We start from the raw sequence: 19,414 nt of genomic DNA on the forward strand, positions 1-19,414 counted from the left end.
AGTTTGGGGCAAGTGGATTTGTCTACTATATGAGGTTAGGTGCCTTCTATTTTGTTGCTGTACGGTCACCTAGACTGTTGATCTTGTATTTCTTCTGAGTTTTAGAACACAGGAGGGAGGAAAGAGGAAGTAGAAAGCAAACAATTCTCTTTTGAAGAAATGACACAGAAGTTGTACACCACACATCTACTCACATTCCATTGCAAATCATTTGGACAAGTAGACATACTTGGTTTCAAAGGATGCTGGGAAATGTTCGTTTCTTTCTTTTTTTTTTTTTTTGAGTTGGAGTCTCGCTCTGTCGCCCAGGCTGGAGTGCAGTGGCCGGATCTCAGCTCACTGCAAGCTCTGCCTCCCGGGTTGACACCATTCTCCTGCCTCAGCCTCCCGAGTAGCTGGGACTACAGGCGCCCGCCACCTCGCCCGGCTAGTTTTTTGTATTTTTTAGTAGAGACGAGGTTTCACTGTATTAGCCAGGATGGTCTCGATCTCTTGACCTCGTGATCCGCCCGTCTCGGCCTCCCAAAGTGCTGGGATTACAGGCTTGAGCCACCGCGCCCGGCCTGGAAATGTTAGTTTCTAGTTGAGTGATCAAGAGTTTTTCTAGGCGAGGTGGCTCAAACCTGTAATCCCAGTACTTTGTGAGGCTGAGGTCAGGAGTTTGAGACTAGCCTAGGCAACATAGCGGGACGTTGTCTCTACAAAAAATTAGCCAGGCGTAGTGGCTCGCGCCTGTAGACCCAGCTACTAGGGCGACTGAGGTGGAAGAATCGCCTGAGCCTGGGCAGTCGAGGCTGCAGTGAGCCGTGAGCATGCCACTGCACTCCAGCCTGGGTGACAGAGGGATATCCTCTCTCAAACAGAAACAAAGCCAAGAGCTCTTCTAAAACTTTGTGGAGCAAAGTTCTACTACCTAAAGGAAGGTGGAATACATTATCCCTGGGGACAATTAGTGCTCTTGGCTAAAATGAGTGATGCAATAAGGTTACAATCAGCAACCAAACTTTGGCAAAGTTTATAATATGGAATATATCCACACAAAACTCAATGTAGTGTAAAACATAAGGTTTTTCTCTATTTTTATCTAAGAATAGCAGTATAGTATAAAGCAACCCTGATCAACCATATTCACTATAACTTTGTTGTAGTTAAATTTTATAAGTATCATTGATTATGGATATCTAGGAATGGATTTGTGGGCTCAAGGTAGATGTATATTTTTAATGCATTTGTCTAAGTTCTATACAGAAAGATTGAAAAATTCCGATTTCATGACTTGAAAATAGGCAAGAAAGGCCTTACGAGAGTGCAGAACATAGATTTTCTGACTTCATGTCATAAACTGCTTGCAGTGAACCACTTTTAGGCAATAGACATCATCCACAGAGACTTCTAAAGAAGGAGAAAGTGGACTTCAATCCACAAGCAGCATGAAACAGGACAAGGCAACAAATGGTGGGGATGCTGTGCCTGGGTCCCTTCAGACAGGTCTCTTTCCTTCTTCCCATCCTAATTCTACACCCTGCCCATCCTCTGAGACTCAGGTCAAAGTACTTTTCCTCCTTGAGGCTTTTTCTATTTGGGGCCAATCTGGCATTGCCTTCCCCTAGAACCTATTGGCCTGACAGTCAACCCCTCCCTTTAGCCCTTTCTCCATTTGGCCTCATATGAAGGGATATTCAGCCCACCCAGAGAAAGTAGATTTCTCACCAGTGTAGACCCTTCCTTTGAGACCCATCCCTTTACATCCAAAGTACACAGGGCAGTTCTGGGCATCTGGGGAGCCTCCAAAATAACTATTGACTCATCAGTGAACAAAGGGTAGGAGGTTGAATGAAGAAGATGGGAGAAAATATAGGGTCGTATTGAGACAGTCCTCACTCTAAAACTGGATTAATTCCCAGGCTTGGCACTAACCAGCTATGTAACCTTGGATATCTTACTTAAACCTCTCTGAAGGAGAGGGGACGAGAATGGAGGGAGGAACACCAGAGAATGGGTTGCCCTAATAGTTCATATGTAAGATGATAAGGGCCTAAACCAGGAGAGTGACAGATTCAGCCATCAGAGTGAAGAAAGACAGGAACTTGTTGCTTAGGGAAGGGGTAAAAATCAAACAAGGCTCTGAGATTTCAAGAAAGAGTGACCAGCCTGTAATCCCAGCACTTTGGGAGGCCGAGATGGGCAGATCACGAGGTCAGGAGATCGAGACCATCCTGGCTAACACGGTGAAACCCCATCTCTACTAAAAATACAAAAACGAGCCGGGCGAGGTGGCGGGCGCCTGTAGTCCCAGCTACTCGGGAGGCTGAGGCAGGAGAATGGTGTCAACCCGGGAGGCGGAGCTTGCAGTGAGCTGAGATCTGGCCACTGCACTCCAGTCTGGGCGACAGAGCGAGACTCTGCCTCAAAAAAAAAAAAAAAAAAAGAAAGAGTGACCAGAAAAATTAATATGACAGGTAGGAATAATTTACATTAAGAGCATGTTGGGTTTTACATTACTTTGGGTTTAATATCCTTTCATTCTCTTGCTCAAAGATGACTATGAATTAGCAACAAAGGACTGAAAAGTAAAGTTAGCACCCATACACCTGTAGTTACCAAATTGTATCATCCGGACAAAGGCAAACTCTTTGTTGTAGTCAATGTTTAGAACCCTGTACCTTGATATCTCTATGAGTGTGTCTGTGTCTTAATTAAAAATCTACATATGTACCTATGTATCCATGTATGTATGTATACATATGTATATGTGTGTACATATATAATTTAAAATTAAGTCTTTGGTGTTTATAGAAACTGCATTGCAAGAAGTGTGAGGGGGGAACTCATTAGCTGGTTGCTGGAGGCTACCACACCGCATTTTCTTGAGTACATTACAATTACAGGCTTTCCTTTGATAGCATTAAACATCAATGGCTGATAAAAACCAAAAAGAGCATTTATTTCTTTGTGAAAGAAACCAATACAGCTTATTAATCCAAAGCGATCATATCCAAGTCTAATAAAACCCCTGAATACGATTGCCAATTTTTGGGAAAGAGGATCAGGTTGGACTACGCCATTAGTAGACAGCAAAATCCAGTATTGTGGGAAACTGTACAAGTCAAATAGCTCAGGTTATTCCACAAATAATTTGTAAGGAAAAGCAAGAGAAAGACAGAAAATCTGTAGATTAATACTTTAAGTAACCATAAAAAATTTAAAATGAGCAAGACTAAACTCTAAACTATAGTGTCCAGCTATGCAATGAACACTTGGGAGATAAAACCACAAAGAAACCAAAGAAAGTGATGACTATAAATGTCAAAATAGTAGTTACTTTTGCGGAAAAGGGAAGGAGTACATGGAAGGGCTTCTGAGGTGGCTGGGAAAATTTCATCTTTTTATCTGAGTGATGGTAACAAGAGTGTTCACCTTATACTATTTCACTAACCTACACACTTTTTAACGCAATTACTTCCTTATTTTTTATTTTTTAATTTTGTGGGTACATAGTAGGTGTATATATTTATGAGTTATATGAGATATTTCAATGAAGGCATGCAAAATGAAATAATCACATCAGGGAAAATAGGGTATCCATCACCTCATTCATTTATCCTTTGTGTTTCAAACAACCCAATTATATTCTTTTAATTATTTTAAAATGAACAATCAAATCATTTTTTACTGTAGTTTTATTCTTTCTATTTTTCTGTATCCTTTAACTATCCCCCTTTCCCACCCCCAACCCCTGAATACCCTTTTCAGCCTCTGGCAATTATCCTTCTATTTTCTATCTCCATGAGTTCAATTGTTTTAATTTTTAGCTCCCACAAAAGAGAGAGAACATGCAATATTTGACTTTCTGTGCTTGGCTTGTTTCACTTAACATCATGACCTTCAGTTCCATCCATGTTGTTGCAAATGAGAGGATTTTATTCTTTTTATGGCTGAATAGTACTCCATTGTGTATACGTACACTTTCTTTATCCACTCATCTGTTGATTGACACTTAGGTTATTTCCAAATCTTGACTATTGGTGAACAGTGCTGCAACAAACATGGGAGTACAGACATCTCTTTGATATACTGATTTCCTTTCTTTTGGGTACATACCCAGCAGAGGAATTGTTGCATGGTATGGTAGCTCAATTTTTAGTTTTTTTGAGGAACCTCCAAAGTGTTCTCCATAGTGGTTGTACTAATTTATATCCCTATCAATGGTGGATGAGGGTTCCCTTTTCTCCACATCCTTGCTACCATTTGGTATTGCCTGTCTTTTGGATGAAAGCCATTTTAGCTGGGGTGAGATTATCCTCATAGTACTTTCGATTTGCATTTCTCTGATGATCAATGATGTTGAGCACCTTTCAATATACCTGTTTGCTATGTGTATGTCTTCTTTTGAGAAGTGTCTATTTAAATCTTTTGCCCATTTTTAAATCAGATTATTAGATTTTTTTCTTTTAGAGTTCTTTGAGCTCCTTATGTAGTCTGATTATTAATCCCTTGTCAGATGGGTAGTTTGCAAATATTTTCTCCCATTCAGCGGGTTGTCTCTTCACTTTCTTGATTGTTTCCTTTGCTGTGCAGAAGCTTTTTAATTTGATGTGACCCCATTTGTCCACTTTTTCTTTGGCTGTCTGTGCTTGTGGGGTATTACTCAAGAAATCTTTGCCCAGACCAGTGTACTGGAGGGTTTTCCAGAGGTTTTCACATCAAAGTTTCATAGTTTGTGGTCTTAGATTTAAGTTTTTAATCCATTTTTATTTGTATTTTGTATATGTTGAGAGATAGGAGTCTAGTTTAATTCTTCTACAGATGGATATCCAGTTTTCCCAGAACCATTTATTGAACAGACCATCTTTGCCCCAGTGTAAGCTCTTGGGACCTTTGTCGAAAATGAGTTCACTGTAGGTGTGTGGATTTGTTTCTGGGTTCTCTCTTCTATTTCATTGATCTATGTGGCTGTTTTTATGCCAGTACCATGCTGTTTTGGCTAGTATAGCTCTGTAGTAAAGTTGGAAGTCAGGTAATGTGATTCCTCGTGTTTTGTTGTTTTTGCTTAGGATATGCTTGGCTATTCGGGGTCTTCTGTGGTTCCATATAAATTTTAAGATTGTTATTTCTATTTATGTGAAGAATGTCACTGGTATTTTGGTAAGGATTGCATTGAATCTGTAGATTGCTTTGGGTAATACGGACATTTTAACAATATTGAAGTTTTGGTGTCCTCTTCAGTTTCTTTCATCAGTGTTTTATAGTTTTCATTATAGAGATGTTTTACTCCTTTGGTTAAGTTTATTCCTAGGCATTTTATTTTGTGTGTGGCTCTTGTAAATGGGATTACTTTTCTGTATCTTTTTTCAGATTGTTCCCTGTTGGCATACAGAAGTGCTACAGATTCTTGTGTGTTGATTTTTTATCCTGCAACTTTACTGAGTTTGTTTATCAGCTCTAATAGGTTTCTTGTGGAGTCTTCATGTTTTTCCAAATATAAGATCATATCATCTGCAAACAAGGATAACTTGACTTCTTCCTTTGCAATTTGGATGCCCTTTATTTGTTTCTCTTGTCTGATTGCTCTCGCTAGAACTTCCAGTACTATGTTGAATAACAGTGGTGAAAGTGGACATGGCATCCTTGTCTTGTTCCAGTTCTTACAGGAAAGGCTTTCAGTTTTTCCCCATTCAGTATGATACTAGCTGTAGGTCTGTTGTATATGGCTTTTATTATGTTGAGGTATGTTCCTTCTATACCCAGTTTTTTGTAGGGCATTTAACATGAAGGGATGTTGAATTTTATTAAATGCTTTTTCAGCATCAATTGAAATGATCACATGGTTTTTGTGCTTCATTCTGTTAATATGACGCATCATAATGATTGATTTGTGTATGTCGAACCATTTTTGCACCCCTAGGATAAAACCCACTTGGACATAATGAATGGATCTTTTTAATGTATCATAGAATATGGTTTGCTAGTATTTTGTTAAGGTGTATTTGTATCAATATTCATCAAAGATATTGGCTTATAGTTTTCTTTTTTTGACGTGTCTTGTGTCTGGTTTTGATATCAAGGTAATACTGACTTTGTAGAATGAGTTTGGAAGTAGTCCCCCCTCTAGTTTTGGAATAGTTTCCGTAGGATTTGTATGATGAGGTTTCACCATATTGGCCAGGCTGGTCTTGAACTCCTGACCTCAAGTGATCTGCCTGCCTTGGCCTCCCAAAGTGCTGGGATTACAGGCGTGAGCAACCACGCCCGGCCCTCCTGCTTGGATTTTGATTGTGATTGCATTTAATCTGAAGATCACTTGGGAAAGGAGAACTGACATCTTAACAATATTAAGTCTCCTCAAAAATATCCATAAATACTGATATATTTCTATATTCATTTATTTGCTTTATTCTATTTACTTTGGGTTTAATATCCTTTTATTTTCTAGCTTTTGTACATAAAAATTTAGATAATCGATGTTAGACCGCTCTTTTTTTCTAATATAAGCATTTAAAATTACAAATTTCTCCCCAAACACCACTTTAACAGCATCTCCAAAATTTGATATGTTATCGTTGGGTTTGAAATATTTCTATTTTTCTGTAATTTATTTATTTATTTAACCTATCGTTTTACAATATTTGTAGCTTTTTCTAGATATTTAATGTTTCTGTTTTTTAATTAAGTACATTTTTGGTATTCAGAGAACACACTCTGTAAGTCCTATTCAAGTGAGTCCAGATAGTATGAAAGTGCACTCTGGTTAGAGAGGAAAAAATGCTTTCATGATTAACTTGAATTTAAAACGTTAAGCTAACAAAATAAGTTACCTTTTCCTATTTGTTCCTTTGAAGTGGTAAGCCCTACTATTGGCTGAAACATTATTCTGGATGTTTCTGTGAGGGTATTTTCTGGATGAGATTAACATTTAAACTTGTGGACTTTGAGTAAAGCAGATTGCTCTGTATAATGTGGGTGGGCCTCATCCAATCAGTTGAAGGCCTTAATAGAACTAAAGACTGACCTCCTCTGAACAAGAGGGGATTCTGCTGGCACACAGCCTTCAGACTGGCACTGCAACATCAACTCTCCTTGGGTCTGCAGGCCGCCTGCCGACCCTGCAGATTCTGGGCTTGTCAGTCTCCATAATTGCATGAATCTATTCCATGAGCCTACACACACACACATACACACACACACACACACACACACACACACACATACCCTATTGGTTCTATTTCTCTGGAGAACCTTGACTAATTCAGACATCTAGTTGTGAAAACCATAGACAAAGAGCCCCTTTGCCCCCTTCCCCTAATTCTCCAAATGACTTCAGTGGCCACCTTTTTAAAATATTTGTTTTAAATATTCATATTTTTAAAATTGTAAACATTGCATTTCAAATTGTGCCAGTATCCTGCACACTTTGAGTTACCCATGGGTACTGACTCACTCAGCATCTGTTTTCTTACATAGTTGATAATCACCAGCAGCTGCTAAGAAGCCCAGGTATAAATCCCACAGGAACTGGCTAATAACTGAGCCAAATGGGCATGAAGGAGACAACACAGGCAGATGATCTGTTGTGTAACCATAGACAAGCATCAGATTTCTCATGTGTTAAATGTAGAAAAGAATCTTTACCTTATAGGCTGATGAGGGGTTACATGGGATAGTGCACTGGCTTACGCACCTAGCCTATGCTTGGCACATAGCAGAAAACGACCAAAGCTGAGGTTTTCAGAGGTCTCTAGAGGGCAAATACCATGTCTTCATGGGTATCCTTCCCACCTATCCATCCACTCAAAATTGACACAGATCAGTGGACATGCAATCAATTATCGTAACCGCCTTTCATTGAGTTCCACAGGTTTAAGGACCTATTATTTGTCAAATTTCATTATCCAGGTATAAACATGTTTGACAGGGTGGTATATATTTTTATGTATCTGGTATTATTTTCATTTATATTCTCTTTACCATGAACAATGTATCCTGGCAATATTTTACATTAGACATGTTAGATATACCTGATCTTTTCAAATGGCTACATAATATTCTATTATACGGATAACTACATTTTATTGACTATAGATGAACATTTTGGTTGTTTTTAGTTTTTGTTTTCCTTTTCTAAAGGAAGCTTACTTTTCACCAGCAAAGTCTGTGTAAAGATCAGGTACTCAATATATTTTTGCCACCTTATACCACTGATTTTTAGGTTCTTCCCTATTAGTTCCTTAGGTAAATCCTTAGATGTGATAAATTTGCCTTCAGAATTATAACACCATTTTCTACCCCCAATAACAGTATAAAGAACTTCCTATTCATCCACACCCACATAAAACTTGTATTTTCATATTCATACATTCTAATTTTTCAATACATTTTCTTGCCTTATCGGTAAGTTAACCTTTCTTTTATTATTCATTCTTAGCTTATTATTGTTTCAATTTTTTAACATCTAAATGTTTAATTCATTCAGATCTCTTTTTAGGATCGGGAAAATTTATATTATCCTAAAGTATTAACCAATTATCTCGACAGTATGTCTTTACTGTTAAATTGTGAGCTATAACACATCTATTAAAAAGTGCAGTAATCGTAAATAAATAATTATAAAACAAACGTCCAGGTAACATATAACCAAACTCAGGTCAAGAAATAGAACTAGGGCCAGGCGTGGTGGCTCACGCCTGTAATCCCAGCACTTTGGGAGGCCGAGGTGGGAGGATCACAAGGTCAGGAGATCGAGACCACGGTGAAACCCTGTCTCTACTAAAAAAGAAATACAAAAAATTAGCCGGGCGCGGTGGCGGGCACCTGTAGTCCCAGCTACTCAGGAGGCTGAGGCAGGAGAATGACGTGAACCCGGGAGGCGGAGCTTGCAGTGAGCTGAGATCACACCACTGCACTCCAGCCTGGAGACAGGGCCAGACTCCGAGACTCCGTCTCAAAAAAAAAAAAAAAAGAAGAAATAGAACTTTACAAGCACCTGTAACCCATCAGGTGATTTTTTTTTTTTTTTACTAATTACAAAATACTACCTTCTTCCCAGAGGTAACCATTATCCTAACTTTTACAATAATTATTTCCTTATTGTTCTTTAGAGTTTTACCACCTATAAATGCCCTTCCAACCATTTACTTTTGCCTGCAGTTTAACTTTATGTAAATTTAATCATACTGCTTTTATTTATTTGGTCTTTATACTACTCAAATTATGTTAGTTATGTCCATCCATGTTTTTATGTATAGATCTAGTTCATTCTCATTGCCATTTACTATATCATTTCATGAATGTAACATATTTATTCATTCTCATCTTTATGGATATTATTTTCAAATTTTTGGTTATTTACAAATAATGTTTCCATTAACATTCATACACATCTCTAATGGGTATTTATTAGAAGTTGGATTGCTGGGTTATAGGTATCCATATCTTCACCTTTAGTAGATAATGCCAAAATATTTTCCAAAGTGATTACATCATTTACACTCCCAACAGAACATTTCTTTCTAGATACTAGTTTTTTGTGAGTTATATCTGACATATATTCAAAAGTAGTTTAGAAAGATAAAACAAAACCTGGGTGTATCCACCTTTATGCTGTAACAATTTCAATTTATGGTCAACCTGTTTTTATTCCCACCCACTTCTTTCCTATCATATTATTTCAAAGCAAATTCCAGACAGCATATATTTTCATCTATTGATGTATCAGTATGTATATCTAAAAGATAAGCCCTTTTTAAATTTAGCCACAATATCATTATTATACCTAAAAATAACTCCTTGATATCAAATATCTATTCAGTGTTCAAATTTTCATTTGTTCCATAAATTATCATGGTTTCCTTTGTTATATTTGTTTCACTGAGGATCCAACACACATTACCCTTGCTTTATACGTCTCTTAATTCTCTTTTAATCCAAAGGTTCCCCATTCATTTTTATAAAATATGTTTTTATTGTGGTAAAATATACATAACTTAAAATTTACCATTTTAACCATGTTTAAGTGTATGGTTCAGTGACATTAAGTACACTCACATTGTTGTGCAACCATCACTACTGTTCATCTCCAGAACTTTTTCATCTTCCCAAACTGAAACTCTGTACCCGTTAAATAATAACTCCCCATTTTTTTTTGCTTCCCCCAGCCTCTGGCAACCGCTATTCTACTTTCTGTCTCTATGAATTTGACTACTCTAGGTACCTCATATAAGTGGAAACATAAAATATCAATCCTTTTCTGCCTGGCTTATTTCACTTAATATAGTGTCTTCAAGGTTTGTCTATGTTGCAGCATGTATCAGAATTTACTTTCTTTTTAAGGCTGTATAATATCCCATTGTATGTATATACCACACTTTTATTCATTCATCTGTCCATGGACATTTCTTGTTCTGAAATCTACTGTGCTGATATTAATCTAACCATTCCATCTTTCTTATGATTCATGTTTCCATACTATTTCTTTTTTCATTCTTTTACTATTAACCAATGTGTGTTTGTAAAGTGTGTTTCCGCATAAAACCAAATACCCCATATTCTTGCTTGTAAGTAGGAGCTAAACATTGAATACATATGAACACAAAGAAAGGAACAACAGATACCAGGGCCTACCTGAGGGTGGAGGGTGGGAGAAGAGTGAGGATCGAAAAAACTACCTATTGGGTACTATGCTTATTAACCTGGGTGACAAAACAATCTATACACCAAACCCCCATGACATGCAATTTAACTATATAGAAAACCTGTACGTGGCCAGACACGGTGGCTCACGCCTGTAATCCCAGCACTTTGGGAGGCCAAGGCAGGCGGATCACAAGGTCAGGAGATCGAGACCATTTTGGCTAACACGGTGAACCCCATCTCTACTAAAAATACAAAAAATTAGCCGGGCATGGTGGCGGGCACTTGTAGTCCCAGCTACTCAGGAGGCTGAGGCAGGAGAATGGCATGAACCCGGGAGGCAGAGCTTGCAGTGAACTGAGATTGTGGCACTCAGAAAGACAGAACTGGTAGAATACATAAAGAAATATATGAAAAGGGATTTATTAGGGGGAATTGGCTCACTTGATTATGGAGGCTGAGAAGTCCTACAGTAGGCTGTCTGCAAGCTGGAGAGTGAGGAAGGCTGATAGTGTGGCTCAATCCAATTCCAAAGACCTCAGAACCATGAAATCCAATGGTGTAACTATCAGTCTGAGGCCAAAGGCCTGAGAGCCCCAGGTGGGGTGTATGGTGAGGGGTGTGGGGGGTGGCTGCTGGTGTGGTTCCTGGAGTCCAAAGGTCAGAGAACCTGGAGTTATGACGTCCAAGGGCAGGAGAAGAAGATTTTCCTAGCTCCAGTAGAGAAATGGTGAAAATTCACCTTTCCGCCACCTTTTTGTTCCATTGATCCTTCAGCTGATTAGATCATGCCCACTCACATTGAGGCTGCCCTCTTCTCCCACTCAATCCACCGATTCACATGTAAATCTCCTCTGGAAATACCCTCACAGACACACCTGAGGAAGCCCAATCATTTTAACTAAAAGCAAAACCACCTAGGTTTCCCTTTGAGCAGAAGAGAGACTGGCTCAGTGCCCACCGAGGCACTGAGAATAAATAATGCTTTAACAGCTATCTGAGTAACCCTTAATCTAGTCAAGCTGACACCCAAAATCAACCACTACACTCTCCTTTTTTAGCTAGCATGCTTAGCCAATTAATGTTTGATGTAATGATTAATACAATTGGATTTAAAACTAGCATTTTGCTATTTGCTTGCAGATGTCCCATCTTTTTATTGTTCCTTTTTACCCTTTTTTCATACCTTATTAAAAATTAATTGAGATGTGAGGAGCTAGACGTCAGCAAAATGGCAGAACAGGACTTTCCTGCACTCATCCTCCCACAGAAACATCAATTTGAACAACGATCTGGGCACAAAAATACTTTTGCAAGAGCTAAGGAAACCAGTACACATTGAAAAGGATAGGAAGGAAAGTTTTACATTACCCACATCACCCCTTCCTGAATCCCATGCTGCACAGCTTGGAGGTACCATCCACTTGGGGGAAGGAGAAGGAAGTGAACACCAGACTTTTTCTTGGATCCCAACACTAGGCCCATCCCAGTAACATCCAGCGCTGGACACACCCCCATGGTCCCAGACTCTAGGCCAGTACCTGCAGACTGAGCCTCCAGGCCTGCTTTAGCACTAGTCTGGATCCCACAGCCCCAGGCTCCAGGCCTGCTCTAAAAAGTCGGTGTCTAGGCCTGCCCCACTGCCAAACTGACCCCCTGGGCTGCAGGCTTCAGCCTCACCTGCCTCCCCCATCCCCGGTGCCAGACCTGCCCCCACATATTGAGGCTTCAGGCCTGCCCTTGGTACCTGTCAGTCATGTATTAAGTGTTTTACACATATTAAATATGTAATTTAGCCCTGAAAACTCTGTGAGATACTTCAAATTATTAGCCTCATTTTACAGATGAAGCGCAGAGAAGTTTCAGTATCCAAGTTTTACATTCAAGTTTATACAAAAGCTAAGTAAGTACAATTAATTCAAACTGGGATCTGTCCAATGCCATTCTTCTTACTAATATGCAAAGTCTTCAACACCTGGATCCTTCCAGCCATTTTGTAAGTCTGAGTTTAACCATCTGCATGAAAAGCTGTTCACAGAGGATTCAGGAATTTTTCTCCCCACTAACGAATTTTTTGCCTCTATCACAACTAATCATTCCTTAATAACTGTGACAACGATGCTCTACTCTTTTAAGGCTTTTTTCTGACCACTGAACTTTTTTCTGGAGTCATTTACATCAAACTGATTAGTGGTAACTTTATATTCATAATGAGCTGCAATCTTCCTAAAAACAACTTATAAGAAATTTACACATCCCCCTTTCTATTGAATATATTTCAAGCTAACAAATCAAGAGCAAATCTACTTAGACAAGTACCCAAATCCTTAGCAACAAAAAGTTTAGTGTGTTGGGTGGCTAAATGTGACTAATTTTTGTTAGTACTACAAGTAACTTTCCATACATCAGTATGGCTAAATAAGGTCATGGAAAACATAAATAGGATGGAGATGTCTAGGGAAAATGAAAAACTATTCTTTTCTGAATGAGAGTGTTGAACAAAGTTGGGATATTTTGGGTACAGTATTGAAGAAAAAAGGGTTATGTGTATGGTATAAACTGGGAGAAAGAGGGCATGATACTGAGCTCAAACTAGTAAAAATTTGTGACTTACGGTTGCAATCTGGAAATCTAAGGGCAAGGTGCTGTAGGATCATGGTCTCAGTGACTCACCTAATGGAAGGACCTCACATGCCCAGGAGCCCCTCAAAAGGGTAGGTTCCAACTGACCTGCACATCTTAAACTTCAAAAAATGTGTCTGCCTAAAGGATCTATATTTATATCATGACTTCAGCAGCAGAAACAGGTGGCTGGCCTTTTTATCCTCCTAACTTGAATCTTTTTTCAAATGTACATATCTTTATCATATTTCTGATTATTAAAAGTATATAATAAGTTATGGAAAAATTGGAAAAGAATAAGAAATTATCAAAACAAAAGTAAGAAGCGCAATCTAAATTATTACCTCCTTTTCTAATTCACCCCATTCCCTCCAATCTGGTTTCAAGGATTAAATTGCAAGGGAAATGATGGCTATTAGTGGCTGAGGGGAGATTGGATGGAGGAGACTGCCACTTTTCTTTTCTTGTAGCTTACAAAAGGATAAGTAATCCTCCCTCTCAGCACAACCACAAAAAATGTAACAATGGTTAATATAACTTTGGGAAAATGCAGCCCCTCCTGGTAATCAGAGAAAGACAAATTCCAACCACAGGGAGAAGGGTCCACTTTTGACCTCTGGAATTAGCAAAGACAAAATGAGTGACAGGGCCTGGTGTGGTGGGGGGTGGGAGGTTGCTAAGCCGGTCCACTTCTGCAGCGCTGCTGGTGGGAGGGGAAAGTGGGGACCAGAGATGGGGGAATGACATAATCCTCACGTGATCAGGAGCTGACGTGAACCGAAGTCCTTATATTCCCGGGCTTCTTTCTCCTCTGGGTACCAGCTCCTTTCTGCCTTGCAGACAAGCGTGCCGTGCGTGCTTGTGGCCAAGGGAAGGAAGAGGTAAATTCCTTAAATCCCAGCAGGTTGGAGTGAAGGAACCACTGGACCCCTGGGTCAGTGGTGGGTGAATCTAATGACTGGAATAGGTCCAGGCTTGCTTTCCCAAAACCGCTGCAAAATCGTCGGAGATAATTGTATCTTTTGCAGTGGGGAGTAAGGGGGTAGGTCGAAATCTTTTGAGAGACACCTAGAGATTTAGTGATAGCTTTGAAATAATCGGCTTCTCTCACCCTGGCATGCTTTCTTTTTATCCTTCTCGTCTTTCTCCAATTTTGTCAAGAGAAAATTTTAGGCCTGGGGTATGGGTTGGTGGGTGGAGAGAGGCTGAAATCTTGGGATGGAGACAACAGAAATTTAGAGATCATTTGAAAATAGTTCACCTCACTCAATGCCGGCCTGTGGTGGTGGGGTGGGGCGCGGGACAGGGCGAAGGAGGGAGACGCGGGCCTTGCAAGGCCCAGTCCTGAGGGTGAGGAGTGGGGAGTGGAAACGGAAATCCTGAAGGAAAAGACAGAGACAGGAAGGAGGGACCAGGAGGTAGAAATCCGGGAGGCGATGACGGTGATGATGAGAATCCCAGGTTCAAAATAATAACGTCTGTCTTGTCTCTGGAGCTGGTTGATTCACAGATAGCTCCTTCCTCCCCGCCCCTTCCTTTTTGTTTGCAGGTCCCAGGGTCTGTGTTCACACACATCTGGGGGAAAGAAAAAGAGCAGGAAACCCCCGCACAGGTCAGCATGACAGAGGCACTTAAACTGAGATCTCTGAGGGTTAGAGTCGGGAAGGGCAAAAGCTAGGCGAAATTTGCGGCTTCGCAGTACATCTCCTTTTCTGCTCCCCCTCTCCCGCCCATTGGAGAGGCCATTAGCCTTGTCTGCTGGGGAAATGGTGGGTTCCTGAGGTGGGAGGGGAGAAAAGGGGGAGATGAGAGGATGGAGGGAGCTGCGGCTGACTTATGAGGTCTGGACCTGTGGGGTAGGGATGGGAAAGTATCTTGCCTCAGAGAGAAACTGACAATCCTGTTTCAAAAGTAACAAAGCAATTTGTCTCTACATTTTCTCTCTAGAGTTAAGCAGGAAACAACAACAACAACATGCAAAAACCCTGCAAAGAAAACGAAGGAAAGCCAAAGTGCAGCGTGCCAAAGAGGGAGGAAGAACGCCCCTATGGAGAATTTGAACGCCAGCAAACAGAAGGGAATTTTAGACAGAGGCTGCTTCAGTCTCTCGAAGAATTTAAAGAGGACATAGACTATAGGCATTTTAAAGATGAAGAAATGACAAGGGAAGGAGATGAGATGGAAAGGTGTTTGGAAGAGATAAGGGGTCTGAGAAAGAAATTTAGGGCTCTGCATTCTAACCACAGGCATTCTCGGGACCGTCCTTATCCTATTTAATTAATTTCCCTGACAATTCAATTATTTTCTGTTATTAATGTTGCCCCTTTCTGTTTGTCTGCATTTTCTTGATAAATATTTGCTATCGTTTTACTCCAGTCCTTCGATGTTGCTGAGATTTACATATGATTCTTGTCAACATCTCATCTTTTGACCCAATCTTATTCATTTAATAAGAGGTCTCATTCATTTGCATGGAAAAATGCTCATTGTATATTGCAAAGTGAAAATAACGAGTTGCAAAACAGTGTATACATATATGTGTGTATATATGTACACTGTATTTGTACATTTCTATGTGACATAATGCAAAGTAAAGTGTCTGATTTTATTATACACCAAAGGTTAACAGTGAATCTCTGTGTGATCTCTTTTTTCTTTTTTTTCTTTTTGCCTATCTGCATCTTCTCACTTGCCAAAAAATGAATATATGTTTATGTGTGTATATTACTTGTGTCACAAAAAACCCTAAAGTAGACACAGTAAAAGAACTTGTCAATCGCCTTTGGAAGGCAATGAAACACTTATAAACTCTCAATAACAGAAGCGTAAAAATGACATGTAAACCTTCAATTACCTCTGGATCTCTTAGCCAGAGGAATAAACTGGTAATTATTACAGATACACATGTTTAAGACTCAGTCTTTTCATAGGGAAAATATTTGCCTCACAGGGCTGCTGTGGGGAGGAAATGAGGCAGTAACCAGCTGTACTCAGTGGGATCTTGTTCCCCGCTGTGCATACAGAACGCCAACCCACTATAGAAGCACCAATAGCTTCAGAGAGGGCCTGACATGATTCAACTTGTACTCCGGAACAAGTCCAGTAGGCAGAAGTGGGGGCTTCCCTATCAGTCCTGTTATTGAGCCCTGTCTCCTCCTCCTGGGTCCTGCCATGCCGGCCCAACACTGCGCCTCTTCTGCTGGGTCCTGTGCTCTCTGCTGGCCCCAGTGCTGCTGATGCACTGCAGTCATTCAGGGCCAAAACCCCACCAAGTCCCCTGGAGTCGTCAGTGAGTTGAACTCCAACTCTTGTCATCTAAAGCTTCTCTGTGCTTTATAGTGACATTTAACACAGGTGGGACTTTAGGGTTGCTTGGGCCACAGTGTCTTTCAGAGAGAGCCCTTAGCAAAACAACACCATCTATTTTCAATCACAAGACCCTTCCTTTCCATAAGAGTCAGATGTGATGAGTCCACTTGGGATTTGGACTGGGGTATAAATCTGAGTCAAAGGCATCATGCTGTATTCAGAGTTGCTGCTCTAAGTCTAAGGAATGAGGCTTTGTCCTCTTGTGAGATAATCTCTTCCTGAAGGCTCCTGGCAGGCCTGACTTACTGTGTTCAGAATAGTCTTCAGAGACGTGTAAATTGCACGTGATATAGGAAACAAATCTAAAACCACATCCCTGCTTTTCATTTTTTTCTCCCCAGAAACATGCAAAAATGCTTCATAAGACTAAGATGTGTGTGTGTGTGTGCATGTGTATACACACACATAAATGTATATGTGCATGTACATATAAAATATATATGCTTTGTAAGACATGTATACTAATACATATATGTTAAGCTTAATATATATGCTTTGTGAGACTAATATATAAGCATACATAAATATATAGTCTTAATATATTAGTATATATAATATATAAATGTCTATATTACATATTATATATATAATTATATATAATATATAGTCTTAATATACATTAGTATATAAGTCTTACAAAGCATATATATGTAAATGTATAGAAATCTAAGCATTATTTCTAAACAGGATTTTTTACATTTTGCATCTCAAAGTAAAAACGGCATCATAGTTTTTCATTATACTTCTATTGATTAATCTTATTAACATACAGTGGGTATTTAATAAATGTATACTTAGTTAGAATTATCGTGCCCAGTTTTACTTCTGATTACATTAAGTTGGCAATAACTCCTCTAGAAACTATAACTTATATTTTTAAAAGGAGCCCAGTAAGAAAGGGATTATTCCCCAAATTCAGTCTATAAAATTATTCTAATGTTAAATAACTGGCCCCTCTCAAAAAGTCATCTCCTTATATTATAATCATCTGGAGTGCTTCTAAAATGCAAAACTCTAGCCAGGCATGCTGGTGCACACCTGTAGTCCCAGCTACTGGGGAGGCTAAGGCAGGAGGATCACTTGAGCCCAGGAGTTTGAGGCTGTAGTGTGCAATGATCATGCCTGTGAATAGCCACTGCATTTCAGCCTCGGCAACATAGTGACACCTCATCTCTTAAAAAAATAAATACAAAATTCTGACACATATCTCTCCATATACACACATACACGTGCAAACACACTGAGACAGAATCTCTGTGCATTGGGCCATGGAATCTCCATTTTGGGATTCCCATGAAATCATGGTCTCCACTACTTCCTGATAAACATCATAGACCTTGTTTCATCTGGGCTGTACAGAGGGAGTCTTCTTATAATCAAAGACCATACTGGTCAATAATTGATCATTTGGGGCTCTAAAAAGTAAAATGAGAGTATCATACCCTAAAAATTCTGGAGAGGACATAAATAGGGTGCCCATATAGAGTACCCAAATAAATCTATTTGGAGAATAAACATTATTTAGCTTTACTAAGAGGCAATGAGACAATTCTAAAAAGAAACAATAAAAGGACAAGATATTGCTACCAAATAGGCAAACAAATGTTTACTTATGATAATTTTATTGCAGATATAAGCATTTTCATACTGAATGAGAGAGTAAATAATGGCATCCATTTTTGTGCTTCTATTCACAATAAGTTCCAAATGCTGTCTATTTTTCATATTCTATGACCTAACTTCTACTGCTTTGAATTTGTCCTAAGAAAGTAATCATAGTTATGAGCAAATGTTTAGCTATATGCATATTTACTTAAGGCTTTTATGTATTTGCAAAAAAATTAACCTAAGAATTGAGCATTATGGACTTTTCAATCAGAAGAAAAATAAACACAGATTCCTACTCCCCGAATACACAAAAATGTATCCAAAGTGGATTAAATATAAAAGTCTGAGAAACAAAAATGAAATATCACAATAAAAATCAAGAAAATAACTTCTATAATCTCGTGATAGTGATTATCTCCTTAAGCCAAAAAGAAACCTGGAGGTTATAAAGGAAAAAATATAAAAGGTACAAGGACAAGAAATAGCCTGAGAAGAAATATTTGTAATACCATGACAGATAATGGGAAAATATCCCTAATATCTCTATAGCTTTTAGAAATGGAAAAGAAAAAGATAAACCAGTAAAATATGTGCAGACTATACAACCTAGCACTTCCATTACATTGAATTACTGTAGAGATATATTTACAGATATGCACAGGAAAGCATAGATGATGTTTACTGTGACACTGTTTGTAAGAGCCAAAATATTAAAAACAGACTAAGGTATCAATAGGAAAATAGTCAAACAAACTGTGGTTCATCTATATCAGGAAAAACTACACAATAGTTAAAAAGAAAGACATTCTTATATTGAAGCATCTCCAGGAATATTGTTGAATAAAGGCAGTAAGACAGTTGATTCACTATGATAACCTTTAGTGAAAATGCAAAACGGAGATATATAAATTTCTGAATGGATACCCATCAAACTGGTAAGTATTTAATTGTAAAGAAGAGATCCAAACTGGAGGTGTGTTTAAATCAGTATATTAGGATGGACTAGACTATGCTTAGTTAATTTTTAAAAAATGCAAAATCTGTATTTTGAAAACAGTTGATTGTTCTTTCATGTCATAATTTCAATGAGGGTTATTGGCTCTCATGCATGGCTCTGCTCCATTGCTTTTTTGGGTATCTAACCTGAATCTGTCCTGTAGTCTGGTATTCCAGATGGCATACATGGTTT

At 38.9% G+C, this 19,414-nt stretch overlaps 1 protein-coding gene across 3 annotated transcripts; it reads left to right on the top strand.

Moving 5' to 3' along the window:
* Positions 1–14,010: 14,010 nt before the first annotated feature.
* On the top strand, positions 14,011–16,149 carry TCEAL7 (transcription elongation factor A like 7). Of its 3 annotated transcripts, none has more exons than XM_033201927.1 (3): positions 14,011–14,129; positions 14,744–14,860; positions 15,196–16,149. In XM_033201927.1, the coding sequence occupies exon 3, from the start codon at positions 15,223–15,225 to the stop codon at positions 15,523–15,525; it is 303 nt and encodes a 100-aa protein (XP_033057818.1). In that variant the 5' UTR covers positions 14,011–14,129; positions 14,744–14,860; positions 15,196–15,222; the 3' UTR covers positions 15,526–16,149. The 3 variants fall into 3 exon arrangements, with proteins under 3 accessions (XP_033057818.1, XP_033057820.1, XP_033057819.1); XM_033201928.1 differs by having other exon boundaries at positions 14,026–14,129; positions 14,806–14,860; XM_033201929.1 differs by lacking the exon at positions 14,744–14,860 and having other exon boundaries at positions 14,018–14,129.
* Positions 16,150–19,414: the final 3,265 nt, after the last annotated feature.

The sequence above is a fragment of the Trachypithecus francoisi genome, unplaced genomic scaffold (assembly GCF_009764315.1).
Source record: "Trachypithecus francoisi isolate TF-2019V2 unplaced genomic scaffold, Tfra_2.0 Lachesis_group6, whole genome shotgun sequence".
Taxonomy (NCBI): Eukaryota; Metazoa; Chordata; class Mammalia; order Primates; family Cercopithecidae; genus Trachypithecus; species Trachypithecus francoisi.